At 48.8% G+C, this 21,421-nt stretch overlaps 1 protein-coding gene across 1 annotated transcript in view; it reads left to right on the top strand.

Annotated features, from left to right (window-relative positions):
* LOC146810779 (uncharacterized) overlaps nt 1-21,421 on the top strand; it is a 176,759-nt gene that overhangs the window by 111,800 nt on the left and 43,538 nt on the right. The window contains exons 7-8 of the mRNA XM_085614446.1: nt 12,462-12,615; nt 13,042-13,172. Of these exons, the coding sequence (XP_085470572.1) occupies nt 12,462-12,615; nt 13,042-13,172 (285 nt within the window). The remainder of the gene's footprint in view (nt 1-12,461; nt 12,616-13,041; nt 13,173-21,421) is intronic.

Here is a 21,421-nt window from a genome sequence, read left to right on the forward strand (position 1 = left end):
TCAACCTTTTCGGACTAGCTGCCCTAGTGGTAGCGTAGGCTAAGCAGTCTTTGAGGCTAAACTTGTGAAGCGTGTTAAGCCAGCTGTTTTACCAAATGTAACCCCCTTTTATACCAATGAAAGGACACCACACAGATATATATTCAAAATATATATGTATTTATTTCTCAAAGTAACCCCTAGTCTCTTTATGAGCACAGGAGCACAAATCATCAAACAAGATTACAGTAGAATACACAGAAGTTGCACTTTATATGGATAGGCCCTGGTGGCCGCTCAAACCATATACTAAAATAGTGGTATAAGTACCACGAACAGAAAAGGGAAAAGGCCTAGGGCCTCTAGAATCGCTGGGCCTACAAGGAGCTAACTTCAGTTAGTGACCAGGAGGTCCACGGGTGGCGTGTGCAGAGCAAATAGTCACACGCGTGCTCCCATAGGTTTCAATGGGTGCGTAAAAAGTACAAAGTTACTGCAAAAAGGATCTTCCGGATGGACTATGGCCTTAAGATTGGAAACACAGACACTAGAGATGATACTCTACACTTGGGCACCGGAGTGCCAGCTTTACCTCACCCACAGGAAGCGGGTGCATAGGCCTCGAAGTGCGTCGGGTTTCTTCTATCTGTTCAGTGGAGCCTGTGGACAAAGATGCTGCAGGCGGTCGGTCTGGAAGAGATGCAGTGGATCCAAGGGTGGATCGGAGTTGTAGAAGACCTGTAAGCAGAAGGGACAGTGTTCACAGTCACTAGCCAGTGACCAGCGTGGCCCCAGGTGGGTACCAGGCGATGTCGGGTGCAAACAGGAAGAAAGGTGCAGCTTGTCTCTGCAGCCACGTGGTCCCTGAAGGTCGACGACATCCAGGAGTCGGTTCACGAGCTGTCCCACGCAGGTTCTCGCTGTCGGCGGTGTCGGTGACTTGACCGAAGCAAACAGGCCTTGGCAAAAGCAATTGTTGTGAAAAACGAAATAAGCTGATGGTTCTGACCAGCAAGGTCAGAGGGATTGCTCCTTTGGAGGGGAGCAAGGGCCAGTCTGGAGCAACCAGACCAGCGGTGTATTTCTTGAAGTTCGTCGCCAAGATGGCCACTAGCCAGCGGGCCAACAACCGGTTAGGCGCGTCGAGTGGCAAAATGCAGAAGGGCCCCACGCAGATCGTGGAGATGCTGGAGGGCTCACCTTTGGTGCAGATGCTGCTCGAGGGTTGGGCTTCTCAGATCCCAAAGCACAACTTGGAGGGAGCCTCGGTTGTTGCACTTGCAGCTTGTCGTGGTCGTTTCAAGATGGCTGGCTCCACGTGTCTCGGTGCCTCCACGGGTCTCCTCTTTTCAGGGACTGTGGATCGGGCGGTGAGAGGTCTGGAGGTCCAGGTCTTGTCAGTCTCTGGGCTCGGGCTCTGGCGGGAGGCGGCGGCAAAGCAGACGTTGACTCGCTGGATGGTGCTTGCGTTAGCAAGGTGGTCACTCCCTGACCACAGGGGAGATTTCCTTCAGTCTTCTGTGCAGCAGAATGTCGAAGTTCCCGTCTTCTTCTTAGTTTCAAGTTGATTCCAGGATGTCTGAAGTCTTAGGACACAGCTCCTACCTTTAAGCGGATTCTAGGGGCCGGACTACTTGCTAGGTCCCTCCCTAAGGGTGGGACCAGGAAGGGGGGTGGTTACACCCCCAATCCTTTGTCCAGCTCGCCCCAGGCCCGGGACTGGTGTGCCCCAGGACCGGATTGAACTGGCATATGCACCGAGGCTCCTTGTGAGCCTCAGGCATGTCTGGTTTCTTTCAAGCCCTACCTGACCAATACACAAAATCCTGTCTGGGGTAGTGCACGCACCTCCCCTGGCAGGAAACCCTTTGTCCACACCTCCCAAGCTGGAAGGACTCCCAGCAGCAGGAGGGCAGACTTGTGTCTGTGGTGGCAGCATCCATTTTGTGGAGCTGAGGCTATGTCTGATTTTACCCGGGTTTCAGGTACTGTACATGTCGTGTCCCTCTAGAAGGGTGGAATGCTAACCCCGTCGCCAGAATTGGCGAGGGGTTAGTATTCCAATTCGTATGACACCTTACTCGACATGTTTTGATAAAGCCAAACCAAAGATAGCATTTAACCGCGAGGTTCATAATGCACTTAAGAGTATATGGTATGACGATATCTGGAAACAGTAGAAGGAAGTGGTTCCGACCACTGCAGACAGGCTCAGCTCATGCCAGAGCACCACCTCACATGGAACCAAGCACTCTGCCTTCAGGATTGTTAAGGCCTGCCATAGGAGTGACTTATAGGTTAACATGTGTCCCATTTAAGGTTAGGTATAGGTATACTACACCTAAGTAAGAGGTGGTTACACCAACTTACCCCAGCTGAATGATCAGCCAGTTGTGTCAAATTTGTTAGGCCAAGCCTGGGGTGGCATAATACATGCTTCAGCCCCTGGCAGGCCTTAGATACACCAATGCCCTGGGTACCTAGTGTACACTGGTACAGGGGCTCACAGGGTGATCCACTTCCAATTGGTTATGCACCTAGGGTGCATAGTGTAAATTTAGTAGAGAGAACAGCAGGCTGGGGGTCTGATTGGCAGGCCCACAGCCTCAATATGTCAGAAACCAGTGAAGCAAAAAGCAAATATTTGGGGTGACCATAGGATAGCAGACCCTACTTTCCTACACAACCCCCCCCCCCCAAACGCAGGGACATTAAACTAGCCTTGACCAGTCTCGTCTTCATGTCCTAAGTGGAAGTACCTGGAGAGACCATCTGCATTCCCATGGTCAGTACCTGGCCGGTGCTCCACTGTAAAGTCCATACCCTGTAGGGAAATGGACCACCTAAGCAGTTTGGGGTTTTCACCCTTCATCTGATTTAGCCACAAGAGGGGCTTATGGTCGGTCTGAATCTTGAAGTGAGTGCCAAACAAGTATGGCCTCAGCTTCTTCAGGGCCCACACCACAGCAAAGGCCTCCCTCTCAATAGCTGACCAATTCTTCTCTCTGGGGGTCAACCTTCTGCTAATAAAAGCAATGGGTTGGTCTTGACCATCTACATTAAGTTGTGACAGCACAGCTCCCACACCCAACTCAGAAGCATCTGTTTGGACAATAAACTCTTTGGAGTAGTCAGGACTTTTCAGGATAGGTGCAGAGCACATGGCCTCCTTCAGGTCATCAAATGCCTTTTGACAGCTTACTGTCCACTGAACCTTTTTGGGCATCTTCTTGGATGTCAGATCATTAAGAGGAGTCACAATGGACCCATAGCTCTTAACAAACTTCCTGTAGTACCCAGTCAAGCCCAAGAAAGCTCGAACTTGAGTCTGGGTGGTTGGAGGGGACCAGTCCTTGATGGATTGTATCTTACTCTCCAGTGGTTGAACTTGGCCTCCACCTACAAGGTGGCCCAAATACACAACCTTACTCTGCCCTATCTGGCACTTAGTGGCCTTGATAGTGAGGCCTGCCCTTTGCAGAGCCTCAAGAGCCTTCTTCAGGTGGATCAGGTGATCCTCCCAGGTGGAGCTAAAGACAGCAATGTCATCAAGATATGCTGCACAAAAGTCATCCAACCCAGTAAGGACTTGATTCACCAACCTTTGGAAGGTGGCAGGTGCATTCTTCAGACCAAAGGGCATCACCACAAACTGGTAGTGCCCACCTGGGGTTGAGAATGCTGTTTTGGCCTTAGACTCCTCAGCTAATCTGATTTGCCAATAGCCAGCTGTCAAGTCAAATGTGCTCAAAAACTTTGCAGAAGCTAGTTTGTCTATGAGCTCATCTGCCCTTGGAATAGGGTGTGCATCTGTCCTGGTGACAGCATTGAGACCCCTGTAGTCCACACAGAACCTCATCTCTCTCTTGCCATCTTTGGTGTGAGGTTTGGGGACCAGAACCACTGGGCTAGCCCAGGGGCTCTCTGAGGGTTCAATGACACCTAATTCCAGCATTTTATGTACCTCAGCCTTTATACAGTCCCTGACGTGGTCAGGTTGTCTGTAAAGCTTGTTCTTTACAGGCAGACTGTCACCAGTGTCCACCACATGGGTACACCAGTCAGTTTGGCTAGGTATTAGGGAAAACAGATGTTGAAATGATTGTAGAACTTGTCTACATTCAGTCTGCTGATGGGCAGTGAGGTTGCCTCCAAGGGTCACTCCTTCAACTGAGCCATCTTCAGGGTTCTGAGACAACAGGTCTGGGAGAGGGTCACTCTCTTCCTCCTGTCCCTCATCTGTAGCCATGAGCAAGCCCATGTCTGCCCTGTCAACATATACTTTTAACCTGTTAACATGGAGTACCCTGTGGGGACTCCTGGGAGTTCCTAGGTCCACCAAGTAGGTAACCTCTCCCTTCTTTTCCAGGATTGTATGGGGTCCAGACCATTTGTCTTGGAGTGCTGCTGGGGCCACTGGCTCCAACACCCATACCTTCTGTCCTGGCTGAAACTCAACCAAGACAGCCTTTTGGTCATGCCAAGCTTTCTGTAAGGCCTGGCTTGCCTCAAGGTTTTTGGATGCCTTCTCCATATACTCAGCCATCCTGGAGCGGAGACCAAGTACATAGTCCACTATGTCTTGCTTAGGCTTTTTGAGAGGTAACTCCCATCCTTCCTTCACCAAACACAGTGGGCCTCTTACAGGGTGCCCAAACAACAATTCAAAGGGGCTGTAGCCAACCCCCTTTTGTGGGACCTATCTGTAAGCAAACAGAAGGCAGGGTAGAAGGATGTCCCATCTTCGCCTGAGCTTTTCAGGTAATCCTTTGATCATACCCTTTAGGGTCTTGTTGAATCTCTCAACAAGCCCATTGCATTGTGGGTGATAAGGGGTGGTGAACTTGTAGTTGACACCACATTCCTTTCACATAGCTGTCAAGTATCCTGACATGAAGTTGGTACCTCTGTCAGAAACTACCTCCTTAGGAAACCCCACTCTGGAGAATACTCCCAGCAGGGCCCTGGCCACAACAGGTGCTGTAGTGGTCCTAAGGGGAATTGCCTCTGGATACCTGGTGGCATGATCCACTACCACCAGTATAAATCTGTGCCCAGATGCAGTGGGAGGATCCATGAGACCCACTATATCTATTCCCACTCTTTCAAAGGGGACCCCCACCACAGGTAGTGGTATTAGGGGGGCCTTAGTTGTGCCACCTGATTTGCCACTGGCTTGGCAGGTCACACAGGAGCGACAAAACTCCTTTGTATCTTCATTCATGTGAGGCCAGTGAAAGTGAGGGACAAGCCTGTCCCAAGTCTTGTTCTGGCCTAAGTGTCCTGCTAAAGGAATATCATGGGCCAAGGTAAGAAGGAAGCCCCTAAATTGCAGAGGTATAACCAACCTCCTGGTAGCACCAGGCTTGGGGTCTCTAGCCTCTGAATAAAGGAGCCCATCATCCCAATACACTTTATGGGTACCTTGAGCATTCCCAGCAGCCTCAGCAGCAGCCAACTATCTGAGGGGTTCAAGAGAGGGACAGGATAACTGAGCCTGCCTCAAATCAGCCCTGGAAGGTCCCCCTGTCCCCAGAAACTCAACCTGATCAGGTTCAAGCTCTTCAGGGACAGTTCCTTCAGGGTTCTCTAGATCAGCTTCCTGGGAAGGTTGATCATCACTCTGAGGCAGGGGGGAAGGCACAGCCTTTACCCTCCTGTTCTTCTTCTTGGTAGGTGCTTGGTCCATTGTTCCAGGATCCAAGACCTGTAGTTCAGTAAGGCACTTTTTGGCCTGTGACCTGGTCACAGCAAGGACATGTGGTGATATACCTAACATCTCTGCATGTGTCCTGTACTCCACTTCTGACCATAGAGAACTCTCTAGGTCATTGCCCAACAAACATTCTACTGGGAGGTCTGCACTAACCACAACCCTTTTGAGGCCAGTTACCCCTCCCCATGAGAAGTTAACAACTGCCACACTATGTGAAGTAGTGGCGTTGCTGGCATTGGTCACCAGGTAATTCTCACCTGGTATGTACTGTCCAGGGTCCACAAAGCCGGGTGTCACCATGGTGACACTGGCACATGTGTCCCTGTAGGCTTGAGCCACTTTTTCATTAATTAAAGGAGTCTGTCTGTACTTGCCCAAGTTACTGGGGCTCACAGTCAGGGACAAATCAATGTCCCCATCACAGATCAGGACTGCCTGTGTCAGGGTTCTGTCTAAGTCAGAATCTCCTTCAGTTCCCATAGTGATTCCCACTACACCCTTTGTCTGGGGACCAACACTGCTAACAGTAGTACTAGGAGCAGGTGCCTTAGGGGCAACAGTGTTGGGGGCTCCACCCTTTTTGCAATCACTAGTCCAGTGAGTTGTATTTTTGCAATGATTGCACCAGGGTTTCTTTTGACCTTCTTTCTTCTTTTTGGACTGTTGGGACCCACCCTCCTTAGCAGTAGTTTGGGGCCCTGTTGAAGACTTCTGGTCTTTAGATTTCTGATCTCCACCCTTTTGGTCTGTTTTCTTCTGATCACCCCCTTGGCCCTGGTTCTGGTTCTTTTGCTTAACCCTGGTTCTGACCCATTTGTCTGCCTTCTTTCCCAATTCTTGGGGAGAGGTCAGATCTGAGTCAACCAAGTGTTGATGCAGTTGCTGGTTTTGACAGTTATTTAAAATCTGTTCTCTCATCATCAAATTATACAATCCTGTAAAATCAGATACCTTACTTCCCAGCAACCAACCCTCCAAAGCCTTAGTGGCACATTCAATGTATTCAGACCAGTCCTGAGTCTGTGTCTTCTGGGTGTCTCTGAACATTAACCTGTACTGTTCAGTGGTTAAGCCTAACCCATCAACTAGGACACTCTTCAGGACTCTGTAATTTCTGACATCCTCCTCCCTAACAGTGAGGAGTCTGTCTCTGCCTCTTCCTTCAAAGGAGAGCCAGAGGATTGCTGCCCACTGGTCTTCAGGAACCTGCTGCACTTTGCAGGCTCTCTCAAGAGCAGTCATCCATTTGTGGATGTCGTCCCCACTTTTGTAGGGGGGCACAACCTTAGACAGGTTCCTATTATCAAAGACCCTATCTTTGTCCTTAGGGACAATGCTGCCACCAGTGGGTATAGACCCACTCTCTCTAGGTTGCCTAGCCTTACTCAGTTTCTCTTCCATCAGGGCCACTTCTAGCTCCTGCTTCCTGATCCTCAGCTGGGCTTCCTGCATTCTGGCCTCATGTTCCCTCCTCTGAGGGGTGGTCATCCTTCTCCTGGAGTGACCTTGAGAGCCTCTAGAGGCATGAGAAGCATTAGAGTCACCTGAGCGATTCCTTTGCCTCCCAAGCCCCTGGTTAAGTCCACTGGGGAGATTCAATAGGATGATCCCATTGTCAGTCCCCAATAGCCTTAGTTTAGCTGGGCCAAGTATAACACTTGGCACTGGGCTATTTCTCCCTTCATCCTCACTACTTTCTGTATCCTCACCACTTTCCTCCTCTGTAGTATGATTCTCATCTAAGGGATGGCTATTGGAAAGGGGTACTTCAGTAGCATCTTCAGAAGGGGGGCCTCCTGTTCCTGACCCTAAGGGGCCTAACTGGGAGGCTTTCCTGAGAGCTTTCTGATCTTCATCAGCCTGTAAAAGCTCCCTGAGTTCAGCAGAAGTAGGATTCTTGGGCTGTTTAAGGCCCCTGATATTTGCCAACTGCCTGAGCTCATTTTGATTAAGGGTAGCAAAGATGGTTGGTGCCCTCTGGGGGTCACTCTCAACAGAGATGGGTACAGTGGACCCCTCTGCCCCAGCCATTGCTCTTAAGTGTGGGTGGATGTGTTGCAATCTACCTACACTTGGGTTTACCTACTAAACCTATCTAGTAGTTGTAGTCAGGGTGTGCTACTCCCTTTGCTCTCCAACAACTAAGTTCAGTAGAACTTAAGTATATCTAATCTTGTTTTATATGTACCTACAGGTACCTATGTGATCTTTCAATTGGTAACCAAGAGATTACAATGGTAAAACACAGCAAGCTCAAATCCAACCGCTGCTCACCAATGTGAGAAGTTGGCCTGGTATATGATGTTCACTAGTTAAAGTGACCACCTTTACCATGTCAAGCAACCCTTATGGTGTGGTTGTAAGTCAACCTTTTCGGACTAGCTGCCCTAGTGGTAGCGTAGGCTAAGCAGTCTTTGAGGCTAAACTCGTGAAGCGTGTTAAGCCAGCTGTTTTACCAAATGTAACCCCCTTTTATACCAATGAAAGGACACCACACAGACATATATTCAAAATATATATGTATTTATTTCTCAAAGTAACCCCTAGTCTCTTTATGAGCACAGGAGCACAAATCGTCAAACAAGATTACAGTAGAATACACAGAAGTTGCACTTTATATGGATAGGCCCTGGTGACCGCTCAAACCATATACTAAAATAGTGGTATAAGTACCACGAACAGAAAAGGGAAAAGGCCTAGGGCCTCTAGAATCGCTGGGCCTACAAGGAGCTAACTTCAGTTAGTGACCAGGAGGTCCACGGGTGGCGTGTGCAGAGCAAATAGTCACACGCGTGCTCCCATAGGTTTCAATGGGTGCGTAAAAAGTACAAAGTTACTGCAAAAAGGATCTTCCGGATGGACTATGGCCTTAAGATTGGAAACACAGACACTAGAGATGATACTCTACACTTGGGCACCGGAGTGCCAGCTTTACCTCACCCACAGGAAGCGGGTGCATAGGCCTCGAAGTGCGTCGGGTTTCTTCTATCTGTTCAGTGGAGCCTGTGGACAAAGATGCTGCAGGCGGTCGGTCCGGAAGAGATGCGGTGGATCCAAGGGTGGATCGGAGTTGTAGAAGACCTGTAAGCAGAAGGGACAGTGTTCACAGTCACTAGCCAGTGACCAGCGTGGCACCAGGTGGGTACCAGGCGATGTCGGGTGAAAACAGGAAGAAAGGTGTAGCTTGTCTCTGCAGCCACGTGGTCCCTGAAGGTTGACGACGTCCAGGAGTCGGTTCACGAGCTGTCCCACGCAGGCTCTCGCTGTTGGCGGTGTCGGCGACTTGATCGAAGCAAACAGGCCTTGGCAAAAGCAATTGTTGTGAAAAACAAAATAAGCTGATGGTTCTGACCAGCAAGGTCAGAGGGATTGCTCCTTTGGAGGGGAGCAAGGGCCAGTCTGGAGCAACCAGACCAGTGGTGTATTTCTTGAAGTTCGTTGCCAAGATGGCCACTAGCCAGCGGGCCAGCAACCGGTTAGGCACGTCGAGTGGCAAAATGCAGAAGGGCCCCACGCAGATCGTGGAGATGCTGGAGGGCTCACCTTTAGTGCAGATGCTGCTCGAGGGTTGGGCTTCTCAGATCCCAAAGCACAACTTGGAGGGAGCCTCGGTTGTTGCACTTGCAGCTTGTCGTGGTCGTTTCAAGATGGCTGGCTCCACGTGTCTCGGTGCCTCCACGGGTCTCCTCTTTTCAGGGACTGTGGATCAGGCGGTGAGATGTCTGGAGGTCCAGGTCTTGTCAGTCTCTGGGCTCGGGCTCCGGCGGGAGGCGGCGGCAAAGCAGACGTTGACTCGCTGGATGGTGCTTGCGTTAGCAAGGTGGTCACTCCCTGACCACAGGGGAGATTTCCTTCAGTCTTCTGTGCAGCAGAATGTCGAAGTTCCCGTCTTCTTCTTAGTTTCAAGTTGATTCCAGGATGTCTGAAGTCTTAGGACACAGCTCCTACCTTTAAGCGGATTCTAGGGGCCGGACTACCTGCTAGGTCCCTCCCTAAGGGTGGGACCAGGAAGGGGGGTGGTTACACCCCCAATCCTTTGTCCAGCTCGCCCCAGGCCCGGGACTGGTGTGCCCCAGGACCGGATTGAACTGGCATATGCACCGAGGCTCCTTGTGAGCCTCAGGCATGTCTGGTTTCTTTCAAGCCCTACCTGACCAATACACAAAATCCTGTCTGGGGTAGTGCACACACCTCCCCTGGCAGGAAACCCTTTGTCCACACCTCCCAAGCTGGAAGGACTCCCAGCAGCAGGAGGGCAGACTTGTGTCTGTGGTGGCAGCATCCATTTTGTGGAGCTGAGGCTATGTCTGATTTTACCCGGGTTTCAGGTACTGTACATGTCGTGTCCCTCTAGAAGGGTGGAATGCTAACCCCGTCGCCAGAATTGGCGAGGGGTTAGTATTCCAATTCGTATGACACCTTACTCGACATGTTTTGATAAAGCCAAACCAAAGATAGCATTTAACCGCGAGGTTCATAATGCACTTAAGAGTATATGGTATGACGATATCTGGAAACAGTAGAAGGAAGTGGTTCCGACCACTGCAGACAGGCTCAGCTCATGCCAGAGCACCACCTCACATGGAACCAAGCACTCTGCCTTCAGGATTGTTAAGGCCTGCCATAGGAGTGACTTATAGGTTAACATGTGTCCCATTTAAGGTTAGGTATAGGTATACTACACCTAAGTAAGAGGTGGTTACACCAACTTACCCCAGCTGAATGATCAGCCAGTTGTGTCAAATTTGTTAGGCCAAGCCTGGGGTGGCATAATACATGCTTCAGCCCCTGGCAGGCCTTAGATACACCAATGCCCTGGGTACCTAGTGTACACTGGTACAGGGGCTCACAGGGTGATCCACTTCCAATTGGTTATGCACCTAGGGTGCATAGTGTACATTTAGTAGAGAGAACAGCAGGCTGGGGGTCTGATTGGCAGGCCCACAGCCTCAATATGTCAAAAACCAGTGAAGCAAAAAGCAAAAATTTGGGGTGACCATAGGATAGCAGACCCTACTCTCCTACAACACATTTTACAGTTCTATGCAGAAAGCTTACAGAGATTTCCTCATCCATGACCTCCACAAAATGTCCCTCTAACCGCCCTATTTGTTTCCACCTCACACCCCAGACTTTCACTGTACAGGTAACACTGCTTCCAAACAACGATAGCGCGCGAGCACACACACGCACATCCACACACACACACACATACGCCGCAGAAAGTAAAAAGCATGTCCACCAAATCAAATTCATATTTAGATGTTGATCCAACAAAATATGCATATGTTCATCGACAACACTCAAGTGGACACTCAAGTTGAGACCCATTCTAACAATTCCATTTATTTACTCATCATATAACCTATATCACTGAATATGAACATTTAATTTTGAAAGCAAACCATTTCTCTATAAGGAGTTGGTGCAGCTTTAAAAAAGTCATAACTCTTAAACGTGAATTAACGTTTGGAGGTCTGTACATGCATCCATGAAGGTCCATTACAGTATTGTGTCCATACATTTGCAGCTATTTGTAATTAGATATAAAAGTACTCCTGTCTCAAAAATATTAACGAGGTAGGCGTTTTTCTGACCGTCATTGAATGACTATTTTGTGAAGCAGCTGATTAGTACAACAGCCACTTCCCAGAATGAAGGCGAGTTCACAGAACAATTAAACAAACCTCACATTGATATATCGGGTCTTAGGTTCTTTCATGGACACCAGGCTCACTTGCAGAGATTCAACTATCTCCTCTGATAGATATTTAACACTTCCTTCCAGTTTTAGACCACTTGTGAGGTTAAGCCTTTATTTTTGGCTCCTCAAACATTCCTCTCGGATTTCCATAGTATGTTTCTTGGAGCCTTGCTAGAACACCCTCTAAACACATGGGGCCAGATGTATCACTTATTTATGCAGCACAGTGTATCAGTCACAAATGCTGCGCTGCTTGAAAAGGGGAGAGGAGGAGAGCACATAATTTACAGAAATATAGCACTCTCCTACCCTTTCCCTAGCGCCGACGCTGAAATCAGGTGCGGTGCTCCACAGAGACACCCGTGTCTCCGTGAGTCTAGGATAGGTTTTGTACTGGAAGGGTACCTTTCCAGTGAAAAAATATTATGCATAGACTGACTTTAACTCTTTTCCCTCTTTGTATGTGTGCTGTAAAGTGCAGCACACGTACAAAGTCGGAAAAGGAAGGAGAAATGAAAGCATTTCTGCGCCTACTTGAAAAGGGCACTATTTTCTGACGCTTAACCCTGTCTACTTTATTTAGTAAATTGGGTTTAGTGTCAGAAACCTTGGGTAGTTTAAGTGGAAAGCCCATGTTCCACCCATGGTGCGCCTCCTTGGTGCTAGTAATGCAAAGAGCTGCTTTACTTTACTTTCACGTTATTTCCAGTGCTAAACAAGTTTAGTGCTGGAAAGTAAATCAGAAAAAAAGATTTTGCACCGATTTGCCTCACTTTTGTGACGCAAACACAGCATAAAATCCAAGTAAAACTCCCCCATGTGTTTTCCTTTGGAGACTTTAACAAAATCTCCCTCCAGAAACAATTTCATTTGAATCATGAAGGGGTCAATAGCCATAGCTGATCAGCACAACGGAGCATTCGACTGGCACAGCCTTTAAGCATATGCTGGTAAAACCCATGCAGTTTGATCAGATGTCAAAGAGAATGAAAACTGTAAATGAGCTCTTGGTGATAAGCTGTTTATTTGTATGATCCTTGTGTGCTTTTCATAATATTTAAGGGGCACCAGCAGTCCGCAGCAGTGCAGAGCCTGGCAGCTCCTGCGCCTGTGAGAGTACCGAGGGGAAATAAACAACTTCCATTGGCAGACAAGAAGAAGGGCGACCAAAGGCTTCCGGGTGACTTCAGCCAAGACGATGCTGGGAATGGCAAAGGTAGAGTCATGACTCGTGAAAGGGTCATCCACAGCAGTACATGCCATTTAAACCATTTAAAATGATACGTTTCTTGAGGGCTGGGAACCTCAGTGCACACTTGTCTTTTTGAAATCCTCTAATACTGTTTTACAGCTGTTTTCAACAAGAAAAAATTGTCTAATGCAGCTCACAAGCTGAAGCCAAACCTTTGTGAATGCCCCCGTTCACCTTGTATGGTGTAGGTTCTTAGTAATGTATGCCATTTGCTATGTGCAGTTATAAAAGTGTATTTTAGAAATCTGAAATGGCAATTGTTTCAAAACATATACTCCTGCTTGGAAAAAGACTTAATGATCACACGGGTCTGCTCCATGCTGTGATTTCAGTCAAGAATGACTTTTTCCAGTAAAGCAATTAACTTCCAAATGATTTTTCCAAATTTAGAGATGGAATCGTCCCGCGATTACCCCTGTGGTTGCAGTAAGATATATCAGCTGAAAACAGGAGAGGATATCACAAATCAAATGAAAGGGAGGCTCAAAGAAATATGTCACCAGGCGTCAAAGTCTAGCACGGTGAGTGCGTGGTTTGTGAGCTTAAGAAGACAAAAAAAATACATAGAGATTTTTACTTGCTAACCGGCAAAGTAGGAAATGTGTCTTTTTGTTGTTGGCTCAGTCCATTTTTTCCTGCACATTATCTGGCATTTTGAACTTTTAGGCAGTTTGGGGTCTGCTAACCATTTCCCAACTACATAGATTTGAGTGGTGTACAGTGCAGTGCTATAGAGTGACACAGCATACAGTCGAGTAGCATAGAGTTGAGTGCCATAAAGTGTAGTGCCATATAGTGGAGCAGGGTAGAGTGAAATAGCATAGAGTGGTGTGGCATAGAGTAGGGTTGTATACATTGGTATAGTATAGAGTAGATTGGCGAGGAGTGAAGTAGTGTACAGTGGAGTGCCGTACACTGGAGTGGCCTAGAGTGAAATAGCATAGAGTGGAATGGCGTACAGTGGGGTGGCATACAGTGGAGTGGCGTACAGTGGAGAGAGCTATAGTGGAATACCATAGAGTGGGAGTGGTGTAGAGTGGAGTTGCATACAGTGGAATAGCTTAGAGTGGATTGGTGTATAGTGTATTAGTGTACAGTGGAGTGTGGTAGAGTGGTATAGAATACAGTGGAGTGGCGCATAGTGTAGTTGTGTATAGTGGAATAATGTAGATTGGAGAGGTGAACAGTGGAGTATCATAGCGTGGCGTGGCATACAGTAGTGTGGTGTACAGTTGAGTGGCGTACAGTTGAGTGGCGTACAGTGGAATGGTGTACAGTGGAATAGCATAGATTAGAGTGGCTTACAGTGAAGTGATGTAGACTAGAATAGCATATAGTGAAGTAGTGTACACTCTAGTGGTGTAGAGTGCAGTGTCATAGAGTGCAGTGGTGTACAGTGGAGTGGCGTGGCATACGGATGTTGCTTAAAGTTTTCATGAATGTTGAATATGGTGTGCAGATTAACGCAAGACGGTGATTTCCACTGCCTTGTGTTTCACCAGATTTACCAAGCAACGCAAGGCTAAGCTGGTGGCCTGTGTTGCTTTGTAAATGTGACTTAAGTACTGCGCTGCCCATGTAAGACTTTGCGCAACGGTAACACAATACAATAATACATGTGTCCCTTAGTTATATATTGTGCCACGGTATACTGCAGTAACTTTGCGGTCTACCGCAGTACATGCCAATGACAAGGCAGTATGTAATTGTCTACTGACTGCCGTTACAAAATTAAAAGGTAGACATATTTCTTTTAATACACTTTACATGTGTACGGGGTTAGGGCCTTAATGATATTTAAGTATTGGGTTTTATTATTAATCCCCCACCTATTACCATGTTATTAAAGTGTTAATAGGTAGGGAAATGTATTTATATTTTTCTATACATTTAAAAAAAAGATTTACAGAGTACCAAGCTGGTAGCTACAAAGTGCCATATTTTCATAGAAATGTACCTATTTGTTCTTTATTGTTTTGAGGTTGCACTGTACTTTGTTGGTGTTTCTCTTGTACTCCATCCACTCTTTTTTTTTTTTATAAAGAATTAAATAAGTAAAAAATATAAAACACTGCAGTACACTATATTTGTAAAATATAATGTATTACAGTATTTTTGATTTTTTTTTTTACATGTCAAAAAAAACAAAAATAATTAAGTACCGCAGTACCTCCTTGGAAGTATTGCAGTACTCTGTGTCATTTTCGTAAAAATATATAGAAACTATGGGGCATATTCTCAAAGATCTATCGCCGAGTTATCGGCACTGTATCGCCCCATTCACAAGCTGGTGCAAACAGCCGATACCACCAGTTTACCTGTGATAGCATCCGCAAAAAACATCGCCACAGATGACCCCGGCAACTATTGCTAATGAGATGAAGAGTAGGCGTTCCCACGCAAAAAGCCGCAACAACACCATGCCACAACATTCTCAACGACCAGCCAGATCAGCGATAAGATCACAAAACATGCGATAAGGCGCGTTGGCAGCAGGATTTTAACACCTGCCCTTACCTGGTGTAAAGTTGGACGACAACCGGAACCAGACAAGGGAGCACAACCCACAGCCACACATGAAGAACAACAGATGCCCTGGAGCAAATGAACATGTAGCCCGGAACCCCAATATGCCAACAGGGCAACAACATCCACCACCACCACCCCCATAGGGGCAGCACCCGGGCCCCCCTCCTTTGGACAAAGATATTGCACATCAACTCCACGAAATCATGAACCAAACTATTCGCCTGAAGTATCACAGTCACAACACCTAACATACGTGTGGTCAAAAAAAGGGAAATCATACATTCATCTCATAATATCCAAATAAGACGTTTATTACAGAATAAACCCAAAACAACAATTCTGAGTCATGGCGGGTCTTCTCAGGACACTCTGTAGGTCACAGCCTGCAAGACAGAAATCTAGATAAGAAGGTGTGTCATGCGCTCATCAAAGTACAGAGAGAGAGAGCGAAAGAGAGAGAGAGATAGAGATAATGAGAGAAAGAGAGGCAAAGAGGGAGAGAAGGGGAGAGAGAGAGAGGGAGAGAGAGAGAGAGCGAGAGAGGGAGAGAGGGAGAGAGAGTGCCGACACTGCGGACCCAGGCCTCACGGCTCACCTGCTGCCACCGGTGTGTCTTCAACCACGTGCCGGTATACACTGCAGTCCCACAGGTCCCTCATCTGGAACAGTTTCCAGAGACATGAATGGCAGAGTCCATACAGTTGCACACACCATCATTGCTTACCCGCCCCTGCGCAACCAGGCTGCTGCACCCCAGCCCCCCCGCCACCCAGCGGTGATTGCCCACCCCAGCATAACTAGGCTGCTGCACCCCAGCCCCCCGCCACCCAGCAGTGATTGCCCGCCCCTGCGTAACCAGGCTGCTGCACCCCAATCCCCCCTGCCACCCAGCAGTGATTGCCCGCCTCTGCGCAACCCACTGCTCACCTTCAGCCAATGGTGTGTCTCCAAGAGGGCCCACCACATGCCGGGGGGAGCTCCAAGCCCGTAGCCCGCGACCATGGCACCCTCCACATCATTCAGCCCTGCACCGCTGGCCACCAGGTCACACACTTGATTCTGGGTCTTGAATTCGCAATGGCAGAGACCATATTAGTGCACATGGCATCAACGCAGGCTGCACACCCGCTGAGCTCTTGAGGTGCCACTAACTCTGTGAACCGCGAGGCTACAACACGTGGCGGCAGGCCCGCACTGCCCGCTGGCTCAGGCCTACACTGCGGTCCAGCAGGGATCACACTAATCCTTGCCAGTCTGGACCGCCAGGATGGCGCATCATTGCAGGCTGCACACCCGCTCAGCACTTTAGGTGCCCCTATCTCAGTGCACCGAAAGACACCGTCCCGTGGCAGTGTGCCTGCCGCAGTGTATCCGGTGCCACCAAGTCTGTGCAGCGCTAGCCGTGGACCCCTTATGATTGAGTCCTGTGGTGCATACACCATCATGTCACCCCCGGCACTGGGCAATGTGACGTGGCAGGGTCCTAGGCCCTCATGCATGAATGATAACCACACAAAGACACCCAGTTAGAGAGTGGAAATGGCATCCAGCACGTGCGCCAGGTCCTTTTTATTGGCAGGGTCACATGTCCTGTGACGCCTGTGCTGGGTGGGAGTGGCTGTGGCATGCTGATAACTAGACCTGTGAGCAGCAGATCCCTACAGGGAAGACCTGGGACATGTAGCATTGTCGTCGTCCCCTGCGAGCATAAGCGGAGTGGGCTGTCCTGGCGCATGCCAGTCCGGGGCTCTGGGCGTGGTTCCGTCCTGGGCTGGACAAGGAAGTTACTAATGGATGTGTCCCTGTTGTAGTGTCAGCGCCACCCGGACCGCAATCGGCAATGTGTCACCCTGTGACCCAAGTCCCACAACATGAGCAACATGGATGTAAGGGGAAATCACTGACCCTACATTTATCCATACTTCCACACTTTAAAGATCATAGACATGACACATCTGTGTTGACATGAATGTTTATTGCACAATCAGTGGAGTGTTGCAGCTGGAGCAGTACAGGGCCATGGAGGGCCAGCCAGTGTCCTTCAGGGAATGACAAGTACATCAGAAGAGGAGGAGTTCAGTCCGCAGTCTGATAGCTGTGTCATTGGTGACCAAACAGAATATGGCAGTCCATGTCGAGGTCCAAGGTGAGTGTCGCAGAGTGCAACGGGGGACAGTGGAAGGTGATGATGCAGAGGGCAGAACCAAGCAGAAACAGGCCATATGGCGGAGATGAATGCTACTGCTTCCTTCAGACCACGGAGGCAGATTCATCCGCATCTTCGTCCTCTGCTGTTGCATGTGCCTCACATGTGGGTGGTGGTGTTCTGTCTCCAGCACTGTGTGACAGTGACACCTCAGAGGCCGGAGGTGGAATGTCTGCCGCACTGTGTGGCACTGACACATCAGGGGCCAGAGATGTGGATGGGGCAGCAGCATGCATCAGCGCCAGGCCTTGTGGCAGCAATGCCGTGATGAGGGTCTTTAGGGCATTGAGGGACCCAGCTACCTCTCGCTGGTGTGCAGCCGTGGCAGCCGCTCTTTCTGCCTGCGTAGGCTCCATGTTCTCCATGATCCTCTGCATGTGTCCCAACTCCCGGGCGAGTTCGCTGGAGCCACTCTGACTGGACAGTCGTTCTTGTTGCAGAGTCAGGACTCTTGCAATGTCAGCCATGGTTCATTGGAGAGCATGGAGAGGACTGTGGGTGTCTGTTAGGGACTGTGAGTGGTCCCTGATGGGACTTAGACACCCACGTATGGCGTCTAGTTTGGCTGCCATGCGGTCGAACCCCACCTGCACCTGTTCAGCCAGCTTCTCCTGGCACCCCAACACACGGCATTGGAAGGCCATGTGTTTGTCGTGGGGATCCTGGGAGGCAGCAGTGGTGGTGGGTGCTGCCTGCTGTGTATTCTGTGCAGGGGTGGGTTCTCCTCATAGGAGCTGGGCTGCCCTGCTCCTGGAAGTGGGCTGCGGAGGCACTCCACAAGCTGTTGGAGGGCATTGAAGTTGAAGGTGTGGTGGTCCTCTTTGTCATCAGAGAAGAGAGGTTCGGACTGCTCTGCAGGAGGTGTTGGTGTTGGATTTCCCCCTGCAATGTAAAGGGGAGATGCAGTTTAACATTGTGTTCACATGTATGTTGACAAATTGTACATGTTTACATTCAGACTGCATGACAGTGTACAGTGTGACTGTTTGGGGGATCTGCCTATTTGATGCGGGACAGTGGACATTTCGACAACACCACAGATGTGTGTTTGTACTTGTACATCAGCATCTCACATTTCCCTGCTATGCCATATGTGATTGGCCAGTTTCTTTGCGCATGCGGCACCAGTTGTGTCCTCTGTTCTGTTGTGGACGTGTTGCGGTTTGTACCACATTGTTGTCAATGTTGATGTGCTCTGCATGTAATGTGTGTGTGCCACATTTTGGGGGAGTCACCTCTGCAGCTGTGTGCTGTGTGCTGTGTGCCTCTGGCTTCTGTGCTTATGCAGTGCTGAGATGTTGCATACTTGGGTGCATTGGTCTCTTGGTGGGAGTTGGGGGTCTGGGGTATGGTTTGTCCGCAGATGTGCTATGCTTAATAGTGCATGTGTACCATTATGCCCATCTCCCCTCGTCCCCCCAGTCCCTGGTCGTTACTCACCCTGTTGCTGTTGTGTCCGGTCATGTTGAGCAGTGTCCGGGCCCCCAACTCCTGCCACCGTCTCCCCACTGATGACGGTGGACACCATTTCCTCCATCTGGTCCAGCTCCTCCTGTGACGCTGGACTCCCACCTCCAGTCTGCATTGCTGCCTTCCGGTTGTTTGCGACTTTCTGCTTGGTTTTGCGCTTCACATCATTCCAGCGCCACTTGACCTCTTCCTTTGTCCTCTTCAGCACTCCAACTGCATTCACCTTGTCCACGATGGTCTGCCATATTCCATTTTTAGTTTCCAGTGACACAGTGGAGGTGACGAACAGTAGTTGATGGTGTTCTATCACCTCCGTTATCAGGATCTTGTTTTCCTGCGGACTGAACAGCTTCTTCCGACTTTTTTTGTCCTTGCCCTTCCCTGATCCCGAGGTCCCAGGCTGGTCCTCCGTGGGGCTTGTGGAATTCTGGTTGTCCTCTATACTTGCTCCGACTACCTCCATTGTGCTTCGCTGTTGTTTGGCTTTTGTTTGTATGTTTTTTTTCTAGTTTTATTGTGCATTTTCCCGCATGACCTGTGGGAATTGCAGGCCTGTGGATGGTTTTCGCTGATTTTTGTATTGCGATTTGCGTCATCGCTACTATTTTCACGTTTGTGTTTTGCATTTTTGCGGCGTTGGGAATACCACGTTGACACAGCGTTATTTTCTCGCAATAGACTGCGATGTGAAGAGTTGCTTTAAGCTAATTTTGTTGTAGTTATCACACGTTCTTGAGAATATGCCCCTATATATCATTTCTCCCTTCCTATGAGCACTTTAATCAAGGGAAAATGAATAGACAAAGGGCCATATTTATGAGGATGTCTCGCACTGCAGCACAGCAAGTCACCTTGTTGCGTGACCAGGAAAGGGCAGAAATGTGCCTTATTTAAAAGAATATGGTGCAATCCTGCCTTTGTTCCTGCTGTGATTCCGTTTTGGCTGCCTAGCACCAACACAGGCACCCTTTCACCATGGTGCAAGGGTGCCTATGTTGCATTCAGGATTGTTTTGCCCCTTCCTGCACAAAAACAATCCTGAGAGGTGTATTCATCTATGTGTGCTGCAGAATATATATATATATATACATTCTGCAGGTTCCTTGTTACTTCCTTGTTGATGGCAATAGCATTTCCCACATTGCCATTCTACCCTTTCACATTGAAAAATTAGCAGACTTGTGACAAATTACATCTTCTTCCAGTTCTGACATTTTTAGGGTAGTGTGCGAAGGAGGGCACCCTGTTTTGGGCCAGTTCATAAGGTGTTTTTAAAACGTTTACCATGGAGTGAGGAAGTTGGCAATTTTGTTTTACAAAAATTGAAGTTGAAAAATATCTGCATAACTCTACATAAAGAAGAGTTTATCGTGTGAGAGATATCTACACAAGGTTACACAAGTTGTTCAGGCACAGCAGCGTCTCTCACAGGTCTGTTGATACAAAACAGGCTCTGGATCAGTAGAATGTTCTGTTCTAGCGTGCAAGGGCTATGCCCACCTTTATTCCAGGCTGTTAGACTTGGGGGTCTCTAGTTGGCACAGGTATGCACTTGTGAAAAATAGGGACCCTCGCCTCTAGTCAGGGTAAGGGGGTACACTCCTAAAATAACCCCTGCTCACCCCCTTGGTAGCTTGGCATGAGCAGACAGTCTTATCTCAGAGGCAGTGTGTAAAGCATTTGTGAACACATACAGTAATCAAATGACAACACTACAAATGGACACCACACAGGTTTTATATAAAAAATAAGTATTCTTTATATAGATTTACCACAAGACCATTAAACGACAAAAATACACAATACTGTTAATTTAGATGGTAGAATTTTGCTTAGCCCTCTTAAGTTCTTAGATGCGACACTTTAAGTCAATGTACCTTTTAGATGCGACACACAGGGCAACGAAAGTGTTGCACGATGTTGATGCGATGAAGATTTTGGTGCAAAGAAATAAAGACGTGAAGATCTTCCAGATGCGGTACGCTTCTCCGATGTTGCGAAAAGTCTCGACTCGATGCTTCAGCTGCAGCGGCGACACCCTTTACGCGATGCGATGACAGCGACCTTGGCAGGGACACTCTTCTCTGACCTTTGCGAGACGCTTCCGCTCGATGCGATGTTGCAGCGGCGACACCCCTTTACGCGATGTGACAACAGCAGCTCCGACGACGGCACGCTTCTCCATGGATGCGAGGTGCTTCTCTTGATGCGGTGCAATGCGGCAGCTACGATGGCTGCGATGACGACACGCTTCTTCGGTGTTGCGAGACACTTCCTGGATGATGCGAGACGCTTCCACTCGATGCGATGCTGCAGCGGCGACACACTTTACGAGATGCGAAGACAACAGCTCTGATGGCGGCACGCTTCTCCAGCAGCAGGCACTTCCAAAGAACTCTGGAAAGCTGGGGGGTGAAGTCTGTTGTTCCTGAGACTTCAGCAGGAGGCGAGCTCTTTTCCAAGCCCTTGGAGATCCTTCACAAGTTGAGCAAAAGTACACACAAAGTTCCTTTCTCCTCTCTTTGGCAGTAAGGCAACCACTGCAGGCCAATCCCCCAGGTTCAG

The sequence above is a fragment of the Triturus cristatus genome, chromosome 7, assembly GCF_964204655.1.
Source record: "Triturus cristatus chromosome 7, aTriCri1.1, whole genome shotgun sequence".
Lineage (NCBI taxonomy): Eukaryota > Metazoa > Chordata > Amphibia > Caudata > Salamandridae > Triturus > Triturus cristatus.